Below are 24771 nucleotides of genomic sequence, written 5' to 3'. Positions count from 1 at the left end.
ACAAAGACTCCAGAGATGCTCACGCCGCCCTACTCTGCCCCCCTAGCTCTTTGCCAATGAGAGTGTACCTGACCACGTGGGCTATGCCAAGGTGAAGATTACCCTCATCAATGAAAATGACAACCGGCCCATCTTCAGCCAGCCTCTCTACAATGTCAGCCTGTACGAGAACATCACCGTGGGGACCTCTGTGCTGACAGTCCTGGTGAGTCTCTGCGTCCACAGTAGCCATAAACTCTTGGATGTTCCCAGGGACACTGAGCATCTGGGTTTCAGGTGCCCCCAAGTGCCTGGAGATTGTTGGTTGGTGAATGACAGTGTCCGGACCCCCCTTGAAACAGGGAAAATAGATCAGACTATGGGGCGATAAGATAGGAAAAGATACTTCAGGGTTTTTTTCTTTTCCTTGAAAGTCATGCAGGCCAGATGATCCAGGAGCCCTAGAAATTCCGTCTAACCAGTGGACTGTGTGCTGGCCATCTTTGAGGACAGTGACCCCTCCTATCTGAGTCCAGCAGGTTCGTTGATGCTCAGATGCCTTTGGCCTTTGCCAAGGCTCGTCCCCACCTGCAGTTACTGTGTCTATGCCGTTCGAGGCTCTTGACTGCAAGAGGCAGAAACTCTCATACAGTTCAGCCAAGAAAGCATTAGGTCGTGTAACTTAAAGGAAGAAGTGAGTCCAGGAGTGGCTGAATCCAGGTGTTCATATAAACAATAATCTGTCATTAACAACAGCTCAGCTTTTTTGCAGTGGCTGAGAAGCAAAGCTCCTCCAGATTTCTTACTAGTTTATTAATGCTAATGGGGGAAAAAATAAGTTTTTTCAGTAGCTTCAACCACTACCCCAAAACTGATCTCAGTACAGGTGTCATCCTGGTACTACCCATGCCAGCTATGGGTTACGCTTCCCTTAGTGGAGCCAGGGCATAGGGATTGGTTCTGTTCAGATTATATGGCATGGCAATGCAAGAGGGGCATCTATCATACATTTGAATTGGTTACTGCGCAGATCAATCTGATAGATGCTACTCTATAAGCTCAGAGTCTGACCCATTGTAGGTACTCAATAAATGTTATTACCACATCCCCATGCTTACGCGTGAGAAGCCCACAGGGGCCTGGCTGCCACGTCTTGTTCCGAGCGGATGTCGCCTGCCGTAGCAGGCCCCCACCCTGAAGTGTGTTTACTCTGTAGACAGATGGTCTGGAGAAACTCTAGGCCCCCAGGCCTTTCCATCTGACAGTTATTAATATTTCAAACAGATGTTTAGCTAGTCAGGCCGTCAGATGGAAACCATGAGCCCGCTATGGCTGTTCTCTGAATCCACTATTTCCCAGCCCGGGACTCCCCCAGCCTTCACCACAGTACCTTAGCAATATATCACTCACTGCCTTGGGCTCCTGGACGCTCTCTTCGCCTCCGAGGCCCTACCCAACAAGATGTACGAAAGGCTCCAGGATTCAAAGGGAATGTGTGTCTCCCACACACCATGGACTGTCAGGGGGAAGGGTGCCAAACAATCTAGGATAAAGGAACCAGGCAGGTAACAGTGATCATATCCATACAGGTCAAGGACCATGTGACAAAGAGTTCTAGCATGTAGTCCAGGCCTGGTGCTGTCAGGGCACTCATTCCTAGAGTCCTTGCTGGGAGGAGAATTCTATTTGCATTTGATATTCCTGTAGATCATTGCTTCTTAACCTTCCTAATGCTGTTACCCTTTAATACAGTTCTTTCTGTTGTAGTGACCCCCCCACCATGGTTTGATCACTACAAGAATTATTTTATGTGCAAACTAAACATACCTTTGCTTTTAAAAAAAAACTATTTCATTGCTACTTCATAACTGTAACTTTGCTGTTGTTGTGAACTATAATGTAAATATCTGATCCGCTGGCTGTCTGATATACAACCCCTACGAAAGGGTCGTTAGACCCATGGGTTGAGAACCACTGCTGTAGCTGGTGGGAGGGTTGGTACACCCATGGAGCAGGGCTGAGATTGAGGCACGAGCTGAGGAGTATGGCCAGCCTGGGTGAACATGAATTGAGCCCTTCAAGTTGGATAGATATATCCAGAGCATTAGTAGGCCTGACCCTGCCATAGACCTTTCTATCCCTATCTCTAGTTCTGCTCATTCTCCTCCTTGCCTGCTGGAGGACCTCTCACTCCAAGGTGCTGCCTAGCTCCCGGCAGGCCGCAGGTTTCCTGACCATATCCCACACTGTGCCCTCTCTGGCCTCCCATCTCCACCTATCAGACTCTAGCCATCTGGCCATCTTGATTGCTCTTTCCTTTAGATCCAGGTCTTGTCTTTCCCTTGTCTCCCTCAGAAGGGGCCACAGTTACAGCTGCCTGCTCAGAGACTGTGAAATTCCTTCTCTCTGACCTTTTCCACGGTGTTATTAAAATGTTTCATGGGCAGTTGTGTCAGGAAAAAAATTATAAAGAGAAAGGAAGATGTTTTAATTTGCACTGCAGGCTGAGTGTAGCCTGCGGCAAGGGACTCGCCCAGCCCCCCACCCGGCCACAGCTCTGTTTCTGTGGTTGGGGGAATGATTGCATGACAGTGGCCAGGGGAAGCTGGCTGTCATGACCAGCTTGGGCATCACAGATGGACCAGTGGAGCCCGACCTCTCATGTCTCTGCTGACTGGGATTTATAGCACAGGTTTAGATGTTTACAGAGCCCAGTAATTTCCATGGCAGGGAGTTGGGGTGGTAAGGACCTAGAGGTCAAACTATGACCTTGAGCCTAGCTCTGGTTGCTTGCTTGGGCTATCCCTCAAGAGTACTTCCCTGTTCAGCACATCACCTGAAAAGGAGAAAAAAAAATGTGTTGAATGTGGCTGGGGTTGTAGCCAGAGCACTTGTGCTGGGGACAGGGAGTAATGGGGGTGGCTGGGATGGCCCTTGAGGACCAAGACCTATGTCCTTATTGTCCCTTACTGTCCCACTGTAACACACGCATCATGTGACCATCATTTCCACCTGTTAGGTATCTCCTGTAATTGCCATTCTCCAGATGAGGAAGTGAGGCGGGGGATAGGGGTTAAGTGGCTTGTTCAGGGCCCCAAAGCTCCTAGGCAACTTCAGATATTGCATAAAGGCTACCACAGAGGGACTGTGATGGACCACTGAGTCCCTTCAGCAGTATCCAGGGCTGAGGACAGAGAGGAGCCAGAGAGGACTCTGCAGATCCCAGAGAAGAGGCTGCTGGGTCACCCTACATGGACCCTCAAAAACCTCAGGCACCATCGGGTGAATTTCTACCACTGGGGCTGCAGCAGAGAGAGTCAGGGAAACAGGAATCTCAGTGTGGTCCAGAACTGTCTGCATCAGAAAAGAGTCCTGGGATAGGTGGTGGCAGGATGTCCGAAGGGCCTGGTAGGGTTTGGGGCTGCCACGGGATGATAGGAAATGTTCAAGGTGAATGTAACCATTCATTCGTCCCGCAGATCTTTGTTGATTGCTTGCTACATACCCCTGAGGACAGTGTGTTGGGGGTATAGTCCTCAGAGAGCTCACAGTGCCCATGAAGAACCTGGCACTGAGAAACGAGTCTTTATATCCCATATTGCTCTCCGTGATGAAGGCCAGATCGCCATTAGAAATGGCTACAGGGTACCTTACCCAGATGAGGGTCAAGGAATACGCCTCCAAGAAAGAGACACTATAGTAGACATCAGCAGATGAACAGGGGGAGGGGAGGACATCCAAGAAAGTGGGAAGAGTGTGTGTAAAGGGCCTGTCAGTGGCATATGGTGAGGGGTGTAGTATGCAGGAAGCCGAGGGTCTGCTTCCTTGAGACTAGAGCCCTCAAATGTCTCTCTTCATTGCAAACTGACATCCACTCCAATATGCCCATTGGACTGATGTTCAGGTAGTGTGGCCACTTTATACCAAGCCACTTCCAGGCCCCTGCCTGTTTTGTGGGAGGCATTTGGGAAACAATGCCAAGTCCCAGCCTAGTTGTAGCAGCTCGGAGTCAAGACTTTTAACAGTCTGTGTGTCTGTGTGTTGTATTCCCCGGTGGGGGAGGGGACGTGAGCTGAGGATGACAGTGTCTGGGAGGCAAGCCACCCTGGGACAGTGCAGGTTTCTCTGACTACCGTATGGGTTGGAGGCAGCAGGAGATGGAGCAGACAAAGTGAAGGCCAGCAGTGAGCACATGAAGGCCCTGACTGGGAAGGTCACTATTGTCTTGTCCAGGGTAGAGTACCAGGCAGACTGGCCTCAAGGAAGCAAAGGCAGGCTCCCATCCAACACCATCTTCCATATGCTTAGATGAGGCCTCTATGGTCTCTGTCTGGGTTGTAAGTCACCCAGGAGGACCTAGAATCCTGTTTTCCTGGGGCAAGCCGTCTTTCTCTGGGGCTTGGCAGCCTTCCCTACGCAGTGAGAAAGTGGTGTCACCTTGGCTGCCAGGGTGCCTGGGGTGGTGACATTGGTATGACTGATACAGGTTGTACAAATAGTGTCTTGTATTATGGTTGGCCTGTCTGCCAACCTGAGAGCTGAGGGCAAGCCTACATCTACCATGGTAAGCTTGGTAGTTCTACGCCATGAGACCTCAGCCTTCTCTGTGTCCTGTGGATCCTGCTGGGGAGGGTGGTTGTGAGGATGAATGAAGAGGTTCATGTGAAACCTCAGCTCATTCAGAAGAGCCCCCCTGCCCCAGTCATCACAGTGTTCCCAGTGGTCTTGACAGCCCCAACAGGTGCCTCTTTTGGAGTCCTGATACTGTCCCAGCGATGGAGAACCTGGACAGTCTCTGAGTCTCTGGGCCCCAGTGACATACGAAGAGGATTTTCTTCCATTTTGCTCATTCCTAGCAACATGGTGTCTCTCATCCTGCCAAAGCCCACCCCACCACCTACTCTGGAGCCTCTCACCTACCCTGTTCCTCTCTCCAGCCTCTATCTGGAAGCTTGGGGGAAAGATCCAGCCTCAAAGTCGCCAAACACAGAGGAGGATAGCGGAGCCAGCCAACGGGACAGAACAAGACCCCTGGGAGAGGCAGAGCAGGGGCTGCAGTGGGTAGGGCCTCTTGCAGTTGCTCAGGAACCTGAACTTCAAAGTTCCCTGTGCTGCCTTAACCTAACATTCTTTCTGCTGTTTGAGCAGGGCCCTTTGGCTCCTGTTGTGTGGGCCCTGCTCATCATGGGAGCTTGCCCTGGCTGTGGGAGTTGTCTGATTCCCCACTTAAAGAAACTCAGGGGCTCTCCACAGCTTTCACCCACTCCTGCATCTGCCAGCCGGTCCTCAGACAAACACTCACTTGGTGCCTGCGCTGTGAGCGGGATACGCCCTCTGTTCACACAGAGCTTTCTTCTGTGCTGATTGCCACATTAGAAAATCACTCAAACTTGGCTGGTGCCACATCATCACACTCATGGATTCTGAAGTCAGAGATGTGGAAATCTCAGAGGCTGGTGATCCACCAGTAGGGTTCACCTCCACAGTGGACCCTCCCAGAGAAGCAGGACATCTCCACTGGCTCTAGACCAGTGGTTTTCAACCTGTGGGTCACGATCCCTTTGCGTCTGAGTGACCCTTCCCAGGGGTCACCTAAGACCTTCAGAAGTAGCAGATATTTATGTTACAATTCATAACAGTAGCAACATTATAGTTATGAAGTAGCAGCGAAATAATTTTAAGGTTAGGGGGTTACCACAACATGAGGAACTGTAGTAAAAAAAATGCAGCATTAGGAAGGTTGAGGACCACTGCCCTGGACACTCACTGGCAGCTGAGTTTAAGTGCTCTGGGCCTGGGTTGGCACTCAGTACCTCTGCCACCAGGCTCTGATTGCATCCCTCACACCTGCCTGCATTCCAGGCCCTTGTCCTCCCTTCAACTCCTCCTCTCTTTTTCTAGTGCCTGCTGTGCCTTCCCTCTGTTTATCCATCCCATTGGCTGTAAGAGCCAGCCCACTGTGCCCATCTCCAACAAGAAGCCCCCTCTCCCACATACCCAGCACACACCCATCTCTCCTTCCATTCATCCTCCCTCTTCCCCAGACTCGCACCTGCTCCTTGGCAGGTGTCTTCAACTGGGGCCACAGCACACAGTGGGTTTGAGTCCTGTGTGAGTGTCTGGGGGACCTAGGGTAACTTGCTGGAGGCTCGTGACAGGACAGAGGGTGATCAAAGGCCCCATGGGGAAACTGAGGCACAGAAAAGGTAAAGGTAAATAGTGTACCTAGATCACTCAGTCAGTCAATGAACCAATGGCTTTATTTTTCTTTTTTAGTTTGAAAGTTTGAATTCTTATCCATGTTGGATATCCCATAAGTCAGACACTGTCATTCTATGTGATCCTAGGCTGCCCTTGTCCCCTCTCTAGGACTTGGCTTCCTGTTCAGACTAAGGACAGGATGACCTGGGCATCTTCTGAGGCTGCCTCCCAGGTCAGGCAGGGCTTCAGAGAGGCAAGGTGAAGGACAGAAACCAATGTTAGGGGACAGAGGTGGCAGGAGGCAGGGCACAAGGTGGGGTACAAGCTACTAGAGAGCAGAACGAGAGGTGAGGGTACCCATTCTGCAGTCTGGATGGGGATGGGAATCAGAGGTAAGGGCCTTCTCTCTACATAATGCCCTTCCCCCAGCTCTCCTAGGGTCTGAGTCTGCCGTCCTCTCCAGGCCAGCCAGTCTTACCTCACAGTCCCCCTCCTTCAACTGGCTCACCTGGAGAAAGTGTCCCACGGTGCCCACAGACAGGGTGGTAGTCTTACTTACCTTCTCCCAGCAGGCTCCTAGGGCAGACTTCTGACTGCCTTGGTTCTGGATTCATCCTCTGTACGATGGCAGACCAGAGTTCCTACCTTAGCAGTATGAGGGGGTCTCCTCAGGGTCACAGTCCAGGGCCTCCGTGAGCAAGTGATCCTAGAGAGGTCCTAGTGTCCGTCCAAGGTGTCCACCAGCTGTCCCCGGCTTTTGAAAACAGCTCCTCTCCCTATTTCTGATAACTCTGGTTTGACTTGATTCTACCATTGCATAAAGCTGCCAGTAGAAATCAAAACATGAATTATTAGTTGGGGAGATGCTTACTTAACCCAATGGGTAGGCCCCATCTGGATAGTTTACCGAATCTTCCAGAAGACGGGGGGGGGGGTGTGCAACTTTGGGAAGACAATCCTGCTATGTTAGTCTAGAATCTCCCCCTTCCCTCAGTGGGCCTTCCCACAGGCCCATCCTGATTCATCCTCCCCTCCCCCACCTCCTGCCACCCCTTACCACTGGCATCTTAATTGACCTCCTTGTTCTCAAAGCCCTAGAGACCTGAGACTCCAGCTGTGCTTAAACAGAACAAAATCTCTTCCAATTTCCCCACCGTTTAAAAGAAAATTGAATTCTTTATCTGCAGCCTGGGGAGGGGGAGAGGGAGAGAGAGGAGGAGGGAAGGAGAAAAATAGGAAATAGCAGGTCACCGGCCCCTGCTCCCAAGCTGGCCTGGAAGCCTTTGTCAATACAATGTCCCTCCATTTGGGGGATGCCTAAGGCCGTCTCTCGGGACCCTTGGTGGGCTCTGGGTTCATATCTAGTCTTCCTGTTAGAGTAAGTGTGGTGAGGGGAGCTGAGCCGAGGAGGTTGAGCTGCTGACAGTGATTGACAGGTCTGAGTTCCTCTGGCTGTCAGGCCTCAGTGCTTCTGGCCTGTGTTTGTCTCCTTAATCTAAATATCCACCCTAAAACTAAAATAGGAAGGAGTACAAGGTAGGACAGGTGCTCTGGAGAGTTCTGGATGGAGTAGGGCTGTGTTTGCAGGAGAAGAGGAAGGGAGAAGGGAGGCCAGAGAAGTTTCTGGCTCCTGGGCTGAGTTGGGGTATTAAGCCAGCCCCCCCACTCCCTCCCCCACACACCTCTGCCCTTGAAGTGCACCATCCTGGCTTGTGTAAGCTCTCTGATGGTTTTCAGAGAATCTGCAGCTTCTCAACGCATTGATTTTTACCAAGTAAAAGAGACCTATAACTGTCGGGCTCGGCAGGGCTGCACAGCTTCTGTCATGGGTGTCCCCAGAACCCACCAGTCTCAGTTTGGGGAGGTGCTGATGGCCATCGACCTCTGCCCTGATGTTAAAGCTGAGAGATACCCAGTAGCATCTCTGGCCCAGTGATTGGATCCCCGGAGTTAGGTGACTCTCGGGCACCTCATCTCTTCTGTAACTATTATGCAGAAGACACAGGTCCAGGGAAGCAGGTAGCCCATTACGGCAGCCAGCTCCAGAGAAGCCAAGCCAAGACTGTAGTTCTAGGTTAATGGTCCCAAGCCCTCCACCCCACTCCTCTCCTTCCTAACCAGGGCCAGTGTAGTTGCCCAAGCCCTGCAAAAGTAGGCCTACCCACGGATGACCGGGAGCAGTCCCTCGCCAGGGACCTTGGTGTCCTCTTCTGGAAAATGGAAGGACTAGGTGGTATGCTCTCTAAGCCTCGCATGCCGACTTGTGATCACCTGCCCCCAGACAGTCTCCTCCCACACCTAGAGCTTCCACTCCAAAGTCACCCTTCCATAAGCTGACCGCTGATTGCTACTGCTCAGGCAATCGTGCTAAGGACACTGGAGCAAGGAAAATGAACCCCCCTGGGCAACAGGAGAGAGAATTGCTGTAAAAGTGGCCAGGGCTGGAGCGAGTTCATAAATACTGCAAACCAAAGGCCGGTGCCAAGGCAGCCTGGGCTAGATACTGCAGAAGGTTCCCAGCCTGGGCTGGGGTGACTAGAGTACTGGGCAAGGAGAGCCACCAGGGCCCCAGCTGAGTGAATCTGTCTATACAGCAGCTGGAAGAATGTCTGGGGTAGATGAAGTGCCAGAGAGGGGCATACAGATGTGAGAAGTGGACCTGGGTCTGTGGACTCAGGGCAGCTGTGGGAAGGGTAGGAGACATGTATCCTGCCAACTCATCTCTAGGGTGGCTCACAGTCCTATAGGTGCTGGCTTACCTGGTGCTTTTAAAACTTTATTGCTTTGTTTTATTTTATTCTTCATTATTTATTCATTTATTTATTTTTGAGATGAATCTCCCTATATAGCCCTGGTTGGCCTGGAACTCACTATGTGGAACAAACAGACTTGAATTCACAGTCTACTCTCTGAGCTCTGCCTCCAATGGCTGGGCTTAAAAGCATATGCCACATGATCTTGTTTACCATCATGACCCTAGGATGTGACTACATGTTCTAATAGCATTTTCTATTTTATGCTATTAGAATAATAGCATATTATTATTCTATGTTAAATACCCATAGTTTTTGGAAAAATAATGTACTCGAGACTAGAATCTAGTGTCTACCCTTTTTGCTTCTCTGGGCTCATTTGAATGAGGAAGAATCGGGGGAGCATGCATTAAATCTAGGAGTGTCCAATTTTCAGCCCGTGAGTTGCAGAAGCATGCTTGTATTTATGTTGCATGAGATTGTGACGTAACGTTTTATCTATGAAATTTGTGCCTAAAAACACACAATCAAATTGCAGAGAGAAAAGTCATACACACACACAATCTCATCACATTTTAAAGAGCCACATTCATAGATATCCCAGGCCATGTGCAACCTGTGGGCCACCAGCTGGGCACACCTACACTAGACTGACTGCATGAGCAGCCACTGGGGATTGGCCCAAGTGCACGGCCCCTGCTCTGCCATCTGATGGTGGTGTTGGTGACAGATTTCCATCCAGTCTTCGGACACCAACTTTATCCTAAGCCTGCTACTTCGGAGCTGTGACTTGGAATGGCATTGACCTTGTACCAACAAGGACTAGTCTAGCCATCAGCAGGAAGCCCCAACAATTGTTTATACCAGACTTGAAGTGTGTTCATCTCTCATATAGAAAGGGCAGAGCCTCGGTTGGCTCCCTCAAGTACTCTTCCACATCATGTGTGGTATGCAACCCTCGCCTTCATGGTCCAAAATTCTTGCTAGAACTCCAACTATCACATGGTCCAAAATACTTGCTAGGATCCCAGCTATCACATCTATATTTTAAATTATAGGAGGAAGTGAAGAAAGTACTTTCCCTCCCCCACAATGCACCTGTCTAGTAGGGCTTGATGCCTGTGGAGACCAGAAGAGGGTGTCAGACTCTTTGCAGACGTATACTAGCACTTTTGTGCCGCCAGACATGAGCACTGAGACTGGTCCTCTGCTGAGCCGTCTCTTGAGTCCCCCCCCCCCCCTCCTCTGTTCAGAGTGCCTAGAAATAAATACATTGAAAACTTCTGTTTTCATTTTATTGTCCCAAACTGGGTCAGGTGGCAGTGTTTATCTGCATGGGAGGCCTGGAACATTGTCTTTCCTGTTAGTATTGTACCACCTTAAAAAGGGAGAGAGAGAGAAAAGAAAAAGAAAAACACGGTTTCTATTAATTTGATAAGCAGGTGGGGAGGGCTTGGATGTCTAGTCTCTGTCAAATCACCTCTGCACCTCATAGGCTCTTCTGGGAGCTGACTGGGAAAGGGGGATGGGAGTAGAGAAGCTCAAAGGTCCTGAGCCTAGGACAGGACTAATTCTTGATCCCTAACAGGCACAAGACATCATCCCCCCAGCCCCCGTGTAACCTGGGTTAAAAGCCCAGGAGAGTTAAGGACTGGGGCTGGGGCTACAGACCCTGCTAAGCTTAGATATCTCAGGGGAGATATACAATCCCAGCCATGAACCTTGACCTTAATTTCTTGCGTCATGTGGGACTGTGAAATTCATTAGGGCCTGGCGGGTGGAGTGATGGAGATGTCAAGCAGGCAATCGGGTGGGTATTTAATCTGTCAGATGTGAGGCTTGCCATTTAGTGAGCCAACGAGAGAATGTACAATCGATATGTTCATTAGCGACAACATGTGTTGGCCCAATCAGCACCCACCAATGACAGCAGGCACAGGGGCACATCACCCATGCGGCAAATCACCTTGGAGAGAGGGCAGTCCCCGTCCCCCACCATCCAGGTACCCTTCTGCACCTTCTGACTAGTCTAAAAGCTGCCAGTCACCTGTATGGGCCCGTAGAGGTGGGGGCAGGGCTGTGGATGATTCGGGGAGGAGACCCTGGTGAGCAAGCTGTAGCGCTGGGGAGGCTACTCCAGGGGGTTGATTGGACTGTCTTTTCTCTTCTATCCCATCTCCTGGGTACATACAGTCCCTCTTCACTCAGCTTCAGATGTGTGTCTGTCCCCACACCTCTCCTCTACCACATAATCCCAGCTTGATAACAGCCGTAGAGAGGTCCAAGTCCTTCTGATTACAGATGCCTAGCCCTCCCCAGCCAGTCCCCCTCCGTGTCCCCAGGAAAGTGGCTTTCTGCGTTCCGTTTGCTTTGCTTGGTGATCAGATGTGATTGAAAAAAAAGAAAAAAGAAAAAAAGAAAAGTCATTCAGTCGCATCTTCTTCAAACCTAAGTGCATAAAGGAAGGTCCTACAGAGGGACTGAAAGGGGCTTTCTCGATTCTTCTTCCTCCTCCTCCTCCTCCTCCTCCTCCTCCTCCTCCTCCTCCTCCTCCTCCTCCTCCTCCTTCTCCACGTGTATGTGAAAGCCAGACAGATCAGGGCTCAGCTCTTGCTCTTTCTGGTTGCTGGTTGTAGAACCCAGAGGCACGTTGTAGCTGTGGGACCTATGAAAGCAGCGAGCATGCTGCCATGCCCCCATCCCCCCCTGAGGGCTCTGTCCTAGGTCAACCTCCCCCCAGAAGCCACACTGGAAACAAACCTGGATGGCAGGCGACTTGCTTGTCAGAAGACCCAGAGAAGTGGCACCTGGCACCCACAAGTGCCCCAGGAACAAGAGCGCAACCATTCTGGGAAATTAGGGCATGGAAACCACGCTCTATCCCAGCTCAGGGACCAGGAGTGCTGATTCATAGAAAGTGAGGGTGGCTTCTGAAGAGGTGACTTCCCGTCATTCTAGCATTCTCTAAACAAAAGCCCACAGACAGAGAGGCAGAGAGGCAGACAGGTCCTAGGATAAAGTAGTACTGGGGGTCCAGAGATGAGCTCAGAGCCATGGTTAGTGGCTCTGTAGCTTCTGATGCCATTGGACACTTAGGAGATGCCTTATGGACACATGGGATGGGATGTGGTGCCTCAGGGACCTCCTCTGGGAAGGGCCCGTGAGTGCAGTTCTTGGACTCTGTACCCTTGACCCTGCCACTCAGCACAAAAGCTGATTCCCAGAAACTGTGGTACTGTTGTCACCAGTGATGTGATGGAGGCGAGGGTGTCCTGGGATTGACCCTGTGCAGGGCTGTTGGCCTCTGCCTGTGGTCATGGAGGCTCACTGAGAAGTCCTAAGTCATATAGGGCATTGGGCCTTGTCTCAGGGAGTCTGTGTCTGATGCTAGGTCCCTGGGAGGTTATCTGACCACTGGTTCCACCTGGGTGGCTCTGGAGCCCAACTCTGCCACCAAGATTGCATTCTTACTTGTGGCCTTCAGCAGGCAGGTCTCACGAACTAGCCAGCCTTCCTCCTTAGCTCCTTTCAAAGTATGTGGGTAGCAGGGCAAGCCTTCCAGAGGGTTCCTGTGTGGAGTCTCTTCTAATCTCTAAAACCCAGTCAATCCTAATCTCCACCTCTGTCTGCATAGGTCCTTCTTGTTCTTCCAAGTGTGTCTCACAAGGACACTTGTCATTGGATTTAAAACCCACTATGACATCATCCTTAACTTAGTTACACCTGCCAAAGTCATTTTTCCTAGGTCACGTGCCCCTGGGGTAAGGACATGGACATGTCTTGAGGGGCAACCAGTTGACATATTCCATCCTCCTCAATCGTGACTTACAGAGAGCAAAATGAACAATTGGATAATATGTTGTACCGAGGACATTGGGGCTGGCCACGGGATCTAGATCTTCTAAAGCAGGCTTTTCATAGCTTCTCCCCATGCCCCACCCCCACCCTCTCCATCCATCTCACCCCAACCCCATCTTGCACTATCTATTCCAGGATCATGGCATCTTCAGCTAGGCTTACCTCAGCCTCCCTGAAATGCCTTCCCCACCCTTCAAGGACCACTCATTCCCACAGGATCTCACCCCACCCCTCTTTGCCCATGCTGTCCTTGGACTCCTAACCTCCAGCCATGGTGGGTCTGTTCTCTTGCCCGTGTGGGGACTCTACCCCCAGTTGCATGGTAAGAGTCTAGACTGCCTCTGGCTCTTTTCAGTGTCCTCTCTTGTCCTGTGTAGCTGGGGCTCTGGTGATCAGGCAGGTTCATGTTGAACTGTGGCTGGGAAGGCTGAGCTGCTAGACCAGCAAGACCAGAACAATAGACACCCCAGACAGGGCTAGAAAGAGCCCCTTCCTGACACAGTGAGGGAAACTGAGGCACGGGACAGGGAGTGACTCCTCTGAGTGAGACGAGACCTCTGATAGTTCAAGTTCAAATTCTGGCTCTGCCACTGCAGTCCACTGACCGTAACGTGTCTCTCCGGGCCTCAGCCACTCACCTGAAACACAGATGTGACAATGGGGAGAAAATGAGAAACAGGCTCACTTGAGTGTGCCTAACGCATAAACAGTCCACCATCTATTGTCTAAAACTATAATCGCCGAGAGTGTTTTTAAAAGTAGATGGCTGGGGACATTCTAGGTACTTGCCTTGCAAATGTGAGGGCCTGGATTGGGATCCCTAGCACCCCCACAGAAAAAGCCACGTGACCCTAGTGCTGCTGCAGGGGAGGTAGGTAGGATTCTTGTGTCTCTCTAGGGCCGATCTGGCAAATCCTCGTGAGAAACCTTGTCTCAAGGGTGGGAAACGCTCCTGCGTGACAACACTCAAGGTGGTCCTCCATCCTCCACACACACGTGCACATACTTGCACACAATACAAAAATAAAATGACACTGCAGGCCATGTCTTTGTTATTGTCCAGCCTGCTGCCTCTTATAATGTACTCGACAAACCTATTTTTCTTTCTTAAAAAACAAAACAAAACAAAACAAAACACGTGCAAAAATGATGAAATTCCTGATGCAAACCTTTGGTGTCTGCCCCATAGCAGAATCTCAGCAGCACTGTGTAACTTCAGTGCCTTGCTTAATCTCTCTGAGCCTCACTTGCCTCATCTATAAGGTGAGAACCATGTTAGCTGAGCCTGAGTGTCAACATGTCTGCATTACTCAGAGCAGCGCAGGGACCTTTAAGGACTGATCAGGATGGAGCGCTGCTCTGGCAGGCAGCCGCCACCAGCAGAGGTTTTCATCTGGGACCCCTTACCTTATAGGGGTGATGTCAAGTTGTTAAAGTGTCCCTTACCTTATCAGGGGTAATGTCAAGTTGTTAAAGACAAGTGTCCCTTACCTTATAGGGGGTGATGTCAAGTTGTTAAAGACAAGTGTCCCACATGGCACCAGGTCTACATACTTGGTTATTCCCCTGCCTTTGAGCCGCCGCTCCCCCTCCCCCGCCACGAACAAGAGTCCCTGGGGATCACCAGGCAGTAGGCATACTGTGCCTCTGTCCCCCTGACAGCCTTTGACATGGCATAATTGCTTCCCCCACGGAAACTCCTTTAAGTTCAGAGCTGCTGGCCAGAGCAATTTGCTCCCCATCAATTTTTATTTCCGGATTTTAAAATAAAGGGAAGTAAAGCAATGAGCACCGTTACCCAAGAACAACACCACATCTGCAACAGACAAGTCAGCCCAATGCCTCCAGAGCACCCTGCTAGCCTCCCTTCTAGCCTGCAGGACCAACATCTTGATAATCCAGCAGGGTGGGCACCATGTCTCCTTCACCTTGACCCAGCTTCTGTTGTGCAGCCCGGCTATCTGGGAGGTTGGGCTGAGGATGTTCACCGGGAGCACCTGTGCAGAGGATGAGGAAAGTGTGCTGAGCCCTGGGGTGGGGGAGTGGTAGGGATGAAGCTTGGCTGCCTGGCGTATGCAAAGTCCTCAGTTCAGTCCCCAGCACTACATACACCAGATGTGGCTGTACATGCCTGTAAGCCCAACTCTCAAGGAATTGAGGCCAGAGGATCAGAAGTTCAAGGTCACTCTTGGCTACATAGCAAGTTTGAGGCCAGCCTTGCTTACACGAGACTTTGCTTTAAAACAGAACAAACAAACAAATAAACAGTAATGTCTGCTTTACTTGGAAAGTGGTCCCTGTGTGCCAAATACAGCAGAAACTACTCTCCATCAATTGTCTTCGTCGATCCACCACAGCCCCACGAGAGCAGCCCCACTGCTCTTGTCCCTAGTTCACAGATAAGGAAGCCTGGGCTCAGAGTGGATGTTATGATGGGGGCTTCTCCTTCTTACCTCCCTTTTCTTGTCTTCCTATGATGTCTCCATGCTCCCTCCTCTCCCTTCTCCTCCTTCTGCTGGCTCACCCCTCCTTCTCAGCAGCATGCCCTGTTCCAGACTTCCTACGGACTCAGCCAAGACCAAGCACCAGAGACTCCCTTGAGTATGTCTCTTTCCTCTTCGCCCACAGCCTGCCTGCCATTTTCCCTGTAACCTGTGGTCAGCCCCTGGTTCCACTGCTCCCTGGACCACCCATCATCTGATCCCTCCAAATCCTAACATTCCCCAGAGCCACGATCAGTAGCTCTTCTCCAATGATTATGGCCACCCCCACCCCCGGGAGGCACTCAAAGTAGCAACATCCTGCCATCCTTGACTCCTGCCCACCACATGGCCACTGTGGCCTCATCTTCAATCTCACTTCAGCTGAGTGGAGATAGAAATTTCCCAATGTACTCTGCATTACTGTGGAAGCACGAAGAGCCTAGATGTCCCTGGCTATAACTTCCCACCTAGAATGGTTATCTGCAGCCCTGGTGGGAGGGAGATGGGTACTTTAAAAGCTCTATGCTCTCAGGGCCCATCGGTGGAGCTTCCTCCCACCCATGCCAGCCTCTCGAGCCCCCACTCCCAATTTCTCGGCAGAGCCCCTCCACTCGCACTTGGTTGGAGGGGCTGCTGCAAGGGCCTGGTTGATGATGAATGTGAAAAGGATGACGGCACAGCACCGGGGCTCAGTGGAGCTGTTTAAAAATGCATTCTGCCATGCAAATTTCTGCTCCATCAATCCTTATGACATGTCACACATTGCTATTGTTTCCTGAACAAATTGTGCCTGGTGCCCTTCTCTGCAGCTCTGTGCACGGGAGCAGAACTGCCCTCAATGCCTGCTAAGTTGCTGGGACCCAGTGCTGCCTGCAAGGTAGCCTGGCAGCTGGGCCTGCCGTGCTTCAGAGCGGAAGGCCCGGCACACACGTGCAGGGAGTCCGGATGTGCATGCGTGACCAGAGTGCAGGTGTTGTGTGAGGAGCCACTGCGCATGTGCCTACAGGCCTGCTGGGAGAGAGGTCCAGGAGGCTGGGAGAGGTGGGGAGAGGACCACGGGCTGGCGGGGAGCACTTGAGGCTGAAGAGGAGGGTGTGGATGATCTGTGTGTTTCTGTGTTAGCAACCTGGGAGCTCTGCCTGCCTGTACCAGTAGATAGAAAAAGAAATTTCTGGAAGTGTATACAAGGGGAAGATAGGTTACTGGGAAGTGGGTCTATTCGGGACTCAGGGTGGGGGAGAGGGAAAGAGAAAGAGGGTGTATGTGCATATAAAGACTTGGGGAGATGCAGAAAGGTAAAGGGTATAGTAAGGGACAGCTTTTAGTCTCCCTAAAGGGATTGGGGAGTTGACTTGACAGATGAGAGGTCTGTCCCAACAGGAAGAGTCAGATAGCCAAGTCCAGCATCCAGGAAGAGTGGGGCTGTGTTTGGAAGGAGTCCCAGAGAAAGCCCATCTAGAGCGATGTGAACAGTGGGAGTCAGTGGGGTTTAAGGCTCAGAAATAGCAGATGAACACGAACCACGCCAAGTTGAGGGCCCACAGGGAGGTCCAGGGACACTGTAGGGCTGTGTGAGGAGACAGTGGCAGGACAGGTATCCTGGGCTAGGACATTTGCTATAGAGCAGCCTAGAAGAAGGGGGTGAAAAGGGTTCATCACAAAGACTAGGTGGGTAAGAACGTATTTTCGGGGAGCTCGAGGACCTGGGAATCCCTCTAGGATGCTGGACCTGATATGAGTGCTGGACCCACAGACACAGGGAGGCCTGAATAGGGAGAATTAGGTAGGTCAGAAGTTATCCGTTTTCACTAGGGTGCTCTAACCCTCAACAGAAATGTCAGAATAGAGACTACACCACACCAACCTTCCCTTCAAGTGGGCTGAAGATACCCATACAGACAAAACCCAGACTTGGACAGAGCTGGGAACCTTCTCTGGGAGGCAGTAGAAGGCCCTACCTGAGGGGATGAATCTTGGAAGAGCAAAGCCCGTGCTAGCCTGGCTAGCTCCTCTCACGGGAGCAGGGACAGAGCTGCTGAGACGGGAGGAGAACCCTGCCTGTAGGGACCCCCTGGCTCCTTTAGACCCGGAGCACCCAGACCCCCACCCTCTATTTGCAGGAGAACCAGGGAGGCACATGGTTAGAAACTCAGGCTACAGCTGTCTGGTTCATATTCCTGCACTATGGCTGCGTGACCTTGGATAAGTTAGTTGACCTCACAGAGCCCTGGGTCCCCCTTTCTCTGTAGAATGGGGAGTCCCACAGAGCTATTGGGAAGATGGGATAAAAGCATGGAAAATATTTGTAAAATTTGTGGCCTTTAGTGAAATGCTCACAAAAAAAAAAAAAAAAAAAAAAAAACAACACAAGGTGTACCACCCCTCTCATTGAAGTACTGAGTAGGGCATTTCTGACCAATCTGGGGACCATCCCCCGCCCCTCCAGACTCCCCCACTCACCTTGTCTTAACCTTTGGAATTTTCTCCCCATGTGTATTTTTTTTTTCCTTTTCGTCCACAGCAGAAAATTACACTTGTGCTGGCATTGTCCATCAGGAAAATAAGCACCGTGGGCACAATCGTGCAGCTCAAATGCCGAATACGCTCTGCCAGAAAAGCTGTGTGGGACAAGGTTGAGGAGATGCCTCAGAAACCAGGCATCTAGGCACCCCAGCCACAACTTTGTTTCCCTAGGGAAGGCATGTGGGACAGGTGCTGACCAGAGAGCAGGTGCTAAGCCCAGGGCAGGTGCTAAACCCATGGCAGGTGCTTGCCGCAAGGTACTGACCATGAGGGTAGAAGCTGATCAAGGAGACATGAACTGGCCATAGCAACAGTTGCTTTGCCCTGGAAGCAGGTACTGACCGCAGAGACAGATAGTGACCCACCTTAATTCCTTCTAGTCTGTGGAAAGCCTGGTGGGAAGGCAAAGATGTTCTGAGTCTCCAGGTCTGGGTGCCCTGCTACGCACAGCCAGTAGCTGTCCTGTAGACACCAGGCACCTTACCACAGGCCCTTCTGTCGCTCAGTTCAGCCTCTCCAGCTTCTTTCCCACCTAGAGCTCACTCTCTGTCATATCTCCTCATGGCTCTAGACCCTGTGTTCCACTATCTAGCTAGTTCTTTCTCAGCCATCTAACTCCTTATTCTGATCGTAAGTCATCTTTCAAAGAGGACTTAACACTTTGGTTCCTGGTATAGCATCTGGCACCTTGGAAAAGCTAGAAAGAATTTACTGAGTAGTGAGGGTAGGAGGGAGAGAGGGAGGGCGGATGGGAGGGAGGGAGGGAGGGAGGGAGGGAGGGAGGGAGGGAGGGAGGGAGGGAGGGAGGGAGGGAGGGAGGGAGGGCAGGTGCTATAGGTGCCTCCTGGTAAGCCAGCCGTCCTCCATCTGCCCTTCATATCCACTGTGCTCGGTCTGCGGTCCCCCAAGAGAGTCATGCCTCTCCAGGCTGTGACCAGTTGGTCTTTAGAAGTAGTCAGAATCTGAGGTTCTTCATGAACCCCAGGTTGCCCCTCATCAATTCACATAACTCCTCACTGACCACAGGAGCATCTGCTTGTGGCGCAGAAGCCCAACATGCTAACACTTTGGCTAGAAATGGAATTTTGCTCCGTTGGCAAAGACTGAGTCCACGTGTGATGCCACAAGTAACAGCAAGCTGGATCTGAACTTGTTCATCAGGAAGGAAGTGGGGGCACATGAGTGATGTTCAGGTCCCCAGACTGTGCCATGCATTCCAAGAGAGATATGACCAAGGACTCTTGGCCACGACCAGCAAATGTGCAGAGTTCTCTAAGGGAAGGGACATTTGGGGTGGGTCCTGTTGGATAGAACAGAGTTTTAAATGAAAGGGTGGAGTAATGAACAATGAGAAGAGTTCAGGGTGCATCAGGGAAGGTGTGACTACAGGAACAAAGGCCAGCTTGGCTGTGGCTGTTCTAGACATCAGGATATTGGTCTGGATTAGCTCATCAAGTAACAAGGAGCCATTGAGGGGGTTTTTGTTTTGTTTTGAGCAGAAAATGACACTTGTTTTTTTAAAGATCATTTATTTGTGTGTGTGTGTGTTATATGTGTACAGGTGCCTACAGATGTTAGAAGATGGCATTAGACTTCCTGGAACTGAGGTTATAGGCCATTGTGAGCTCCCTGATGTGGGTGCTGGAAACCAAACTTAGGTCTTTTAGAAAAGCCTCTGTTGCTTACATAGAACTCAAAGTCTTTCACCATGAAGTGAAGTCATACATTTTGTCAAACGGCTAGCATATTGGACTTCTGCTCCGTCAGTATACAAAGCAGTGGGCAGTGAGTCACCAGTGAAGCCATGCTGATTGCTCAGCAGCAAGCTCCATGAAGCGCTTGCTAGTGCTCTTAACTGCTGAGCCATCTCTCTAGTGTCTGTGGAGAGCAGTCATTTTGGCCATCGGATTTATGTCTTGCCCCTACAACCCTCCAAGAACCTTGACGGCTGGTAAAATGTACTAGTATGTCTCTGTCCATATGTGAGTGTCAACCCAGCATCCAGGGAGGACAAGATGGGATGGTGGCCTTGACCCAAGTGCCAAAAACAGGTACTGGAGACTTGTTGAGGTGTTCACCTGGAAACCAGGGTTGCCTAGGCAGCCAGGTCAATCTGAGACACCTGTGCGGCCAACTATACCACCTTCCCATCATCCCCTCAGTCATACCTGACCCAGAAGCCCCAGGAGTCTCCTGCAAGATACCCATGTACTCATTTCTAGACTGTGACAGAAAAGAGGGTGCTTGTATCTGGAGAGGATTATATTCTCTATCTGCAGGCCTTTGGCCATGTCCTGATGTGAGCCATGGCCTGTTTGTCACTTACGCTGGCCATAAACTTCAGAGAGCTGCTGTGGGCAAGTCTGAGGAAGAGAGTAACTTACTGGGTGCTTGAGCAGTCAGAGATGGACGGAATGAAGGCAGGCAGTGGCAGATGGGCAGTAGAGAGTTGGATGTCCAGCCCTGAGAGTAGCACTCAGGGGTCCTCAAGGCACCAAATGGGTTTAAATGGGGGCGTGAAGACAGGTAACTTCTGTTTAATCATTGGTAAAAGTTGCTTTTCTATAACAGGGACCCAAATGCCTGGCAGGACAGGTTGAAGGATGGAGGATCTATTTTGGCTCATGGCTTCAGAGAGTTCAGCCCATGGTCATTTGGTCTCATGCCCTTGGACAGAACATCCTGACGATAGCAGCGTGTGCTGCATGTGGTCCTTCAGTATTTGAAGGATGCACACAAGAAAATGACAGGAAAGGGCCAGTTGCAATACACTCCAAGGACCCGCCCCCTGTAAGCTACTTCCTCCCTCTAGGCTACACCTCCCAAAGTCTCTACAACCTCCCAAAAGAGAATGCCCAGTTGGAGACCAAGCCTTCAATGCATCTGTATGTGGGGACATTTGATGGTGAAGCCATAGTGAGGGATGGGTTACAGTTACCCACCTTTTAGGGATGTGATCAAAATTAAAGGAACTAACCCCATTGGGAGGATGGCTCTGCTCAGGCATGAGGATCTGAGTTCAACTCCCAGCACCACTGAGTGTGGTGGCACCTGCTTGTAATTCCAGCGCTGGGAGGTAGGGACAGTGTCACTAGCACATTTACACATATATCCCATAAACATGCATACATATACACACATACACAAACCCATATATACACATGCCTACCTATGTGTACATATATACATGTACATATACAAATATACACACACAGACACACAGGTTCATTTATTATTCTACACCATGCAGATGGGCACAGATGTACCTATAGACAGATACACAAGTACTTCTGCAGACCTCAGCTAGGGTCAGGTACATCTGTCAGCCTATCCTCGTCCTGCATCAGGGGTGCACAGGCTAAAAGGGGCTGCAGGTTAACTGACTGGGTTCAGGGCAAGCAGGAGCAGGTAGGACAGGCCAGAGAAGAGCCCTAAGCCTGACTATATTTTTTATGCCGTCCTTGGAGTTGTCTGTGGCCCAGCCTGAACTGAAGGTGGCTGCATAAACTAGACAGGCTGGAAACCCCTCCCCTCCCCACCTTGTAAAGCACAGAGTTCTTGACCTCACCTTGGCTTCATACAGTCGAGAAATAAAAGCCGCTGATACCTTGGTCTTGGACCTCCATATTTCACACAATTATTAGTTGGTGACACCAGAGGGCCCACAAATGTTCCCTTGTCAGCCTTGGTGGCTTGACCAGGCTGTGAGAGGACCCCAGGGACCAACCAGGCTCTTTGGAAGCTATGCCGAGTCCAGGCCACACAGGGAAGGGAGGGTATGCCTTAGGGCAAGAGGCCAGCCTCTACGTTAAGATGATCTCAGCTGATCCCCAGGGTCTCACCAGTAGACTCCCCTGGGCCTCAACTGTTCTAGACCCAAACTCCAGAGAGAAGATGCTGGACTAGGGGAGCCCAGCAGTTCCTTCTGTCTCAACAGTTTATGTGCAAGTCTTTAGGGGCCCCCAAAGAGTGAAGGGTAAGTACCCAGACCTACACAGACCTTCTTTCAAGGCAGGGATATGTGTGTGTGTGGCTGCTGGGTTGCTTTGTCCTTCTCCTCTGTGGGTGACTCCCCTCCCTTTGAGTGCCTTTTAAATCCTTCTGTATTAGTCGGGGGAACAGAACCAATAGAATGAATATGTACTGAAGGGCAATTTATTAGATTGGATTACATGACAAGGTCTGGGTAGTTCAACAGCAGCTGTTGCACATGGTGAAGCCGAGAACCCAGTGACTGCTCATTCTACAAGGCTGGGTGCCTCAGCAGTCCCACTTAGCCCTGAAGGTCTAGAGGATTCCTGGAGAGCTGCTGGTTTTCAGTCTACTTGGAATCCTGAAGAGACTGGGTTCTGATATTGGTGAAGGAACCACAGCCACCACCAACAGCAACAACAGCAGCAGCGTTAAAGTAGAGGAGCTTCCCCTCAAGGGTGAAGGCAAACAGGCCAAGTTGAAGCTTCCTCTTCCAGCTCATTTTGTGTGGAGTACCTCCCACATCTGGCACGTGTCTTCCCACTTCAAATAACCCCCTCAAGAAAATCCCTCTCCTGTGTGCCCAGCAGCTTGTCTTTTATTTGATCCCAGATCCAGTCATGCTGACAAGCATGATTGACGAACTTTCCCTCTTCCTTCCCTCTCTCTTCATGTTTCCCGCCCCACATTCCTTTTCTTGCTAGATGGCGCCCATTTCTTTCTTGGCACCAGGAAGTTCCTGCTCTTTCTGTGTGCCAGGCACTGTGCCAGCCAGAGCCCAGCAGGTGGAGGCCCCACTCTGCAGCATCACCAACCCTCTCCTCAAACAGAGGAGGATGCTGTTTGGTTCCCCAGGAGCCATCTTGTGTCTCTTCCCACTCCGGCCCCCACCAAAGGACTCCATGATGTGGTATCAGTTTTTCCTCGGACACAGAAACGGTGCTGGCATCTGGTGATACCCTGGATGCTGCATTGCCCCTGGGACTTAGGAATGGAGGGCATGAAGTATTCCCGATCCTCCTTTCTCCATCTCTGGAAAGGGAGAACAAAGGTGTATCATCAGGAGCGTTGCAGTCGCCTATGCCCTGGAACACCCAGGCTCCCTTCCTTCTGAAACAGGGCTCCTCTGGGATTAGAGGACTCTGCTCAGCAGCCAGGGGCATGGGATACAAAGTGAGCTTTGTTTCAAGCTGTGATACCTGGATAAACGATGGACTTTTGTGGTGCCTCAGTTTCCCCATCTATCATTTGGGTTTGGTATAAGAATGGCACCTCTGTGTGGGGGCAGCGTTGTCATGAGGAGTGGCTCGGGCAGGGGAGGCCCTGGGCAGTCAGTGTCTGCTTCTGTATTAACTCAGCACAGCATATACGCTGAGGAGCTTAACCTGGCTCTGAACCTGGCTGGGATCACGGTGGAGGATGGGGGTGGGGAGCAGCTATCTGTACAGACTCTAGGACCATTGCTGTGGAAAATGGGTGCAGGAGGCAGTGCCCTGAAAACAGGCATCCCAGAGCCCTCAGAAATGGCATCTTTATGAATAGCCACATTTTCTGGTTAACTAAGGTCTTAATTCTCTGGGTATAAACATATTTTTCATTTCATTCATTTGGGATAGAAATATATTATTCATCTATCTGCCTTCCGGAACTGGATATACCGAGCACACATTAGCTTCTCATGAAAATTCAGGTTTATTATAAAGAACGTAGAATTTAATAGATTTCATAGAATCTGGGAGCTTTTAAAAAAGAACCTCAGAAAATATTGAGCGGAGGGGCATTAAAACGTATTTTTAGCTACAGTCTCTATTCACACACCATCTTGGAGAGAAGCCTGCCGATGTAAGTGAGCCCCAAGGTCAGCCCAGCCAACTGGTACCTGGGGGCAGGCCACAGCTCGCCAGCTCCAAGCATTAGCCTAGGAAGGGACCAGAGTTCAGGTCGAGGACAGTGCCTACCCATGGGGAGGACCTGCTGAATCTGCAAGGCAGAAGAGAGGAGGAGGGGAGAGGGAAGGAGAAACTGGACGGCATCTTCAGATTGCAGCCATGTCCAGGGTGAAACAGAAGCCAAAATGACCCCAGCCACCAAAGCCTTCTAGAAATACTGTGCTCCCCCATGTGACCTGACAAGTCGCCTGTGGCCAGTGACCACCTTGCTCAACAGCACAGGCTCTGGGCAATTTGGCTGGGCCACAGGAGGCATATCGAAGGGGCATGGGTGGCCTGGGCTCTTTCTTGGCCTGCCATTCACCGTCTCCCCTTTTACCACTGCAGGCAACCGACAATGATGTGGGCACCTTTGGGGAAGTCAACTACTTCTTCAGTGATGACCCTGACAGGTGAGTTCCTGCCCCGGCCTCTTGGCAGCAGCCTCTGACGACCCATAGAGTCCAGCAAACTGCCCTTTGCCCAGGGGAGCTCCGAGAATCTGAACCCTAGAACAGTGGTTCTAAACCTTCCTAACGCTGTGACCTTTCAATACAGCTCCTCATGCTATGGTGACCCCCAACCATAAAATTAAGTTTGTTTCTACTTCATAACTGTAAGTTTGATATTGTTATAAATCGTAGCATAAATATCTGTTATCTGACCCCCAAAGGGGTCATGACCCATGGGTTGAGAACCACTGCTCTAAAGTGAGATTGTTTGTCTGGCTCTAGCTGGAACCAGCTGGCTAAGCCCCTAAGCTCTCTGGTACAGGGTTTCTCTGGACATAGCTTTGGAAGCGGAGAAGCAGGCATCTATGAGGCCCAGAAGTTTGAACACTGCTCCTCCTGCCACCAGAGGCCACAGAGGACATTTGAGGCCCCACTGTGCACCAGGTTCTCTGTCAAACACTCACTGTGCATCGGCCTGGGTCCTGGATCGTCCCTTGTCACTGATAGGGAGTTCAGTCCTCAGAACTCTCCTCACTTCCATCGGACAGGAAATCGCAGCTCCAGGAGGCTGGGTGACTTACAAAAATTCACACAGCTGGTAGGCAACAGGGCTAGGCCTCTA

General features: G+C 50.9%; 1 protein-coding gene across 1 annotated transcript in view; it reads left to right on the top strand.

Annotated features, from left to right (window-relative positions):
- Nucleotides 1-24771, top strand: part of LOC130890399 (cadherin-23) — a 275653-nt gene that overhangs the window by 196490 nt on the left and 54392 nt on the right. Inside the window, exons 14-15 of the mRNA XM_057794329.1 lie at nucleotides 47-205; nucleotides 24046-24110. Of these exons, the coding sequence (XP_057650312.1) occupies nucleotides 47-205; nucleotides 24046-24110 (224 nt within the window). The remainder of the gene's footprint in view (nucleotides 1-46; nucleotides 206-24045; nucleotides 24111-24771) is intronic.

The sequence above is a fragment of the Chionomys nivalis genome, chromosome 19, assembly GCF_950005125.1.
Source record: "Chionomys nivalis chromosome 19, mChiNiv1.1, whole genome shotgun sequence".
Lineage (NCBI taxonomy): Eukaryota > Metazoa > Chordata > Mammalia > Rodentia > Cricetidae > Chionomys > Chionomys nivalis.
The sequence above is the reverse complement of the archived record's forward strand: the minus strand, read 5'-3'. Positions and strand labels throughout refer to the sequence as shown.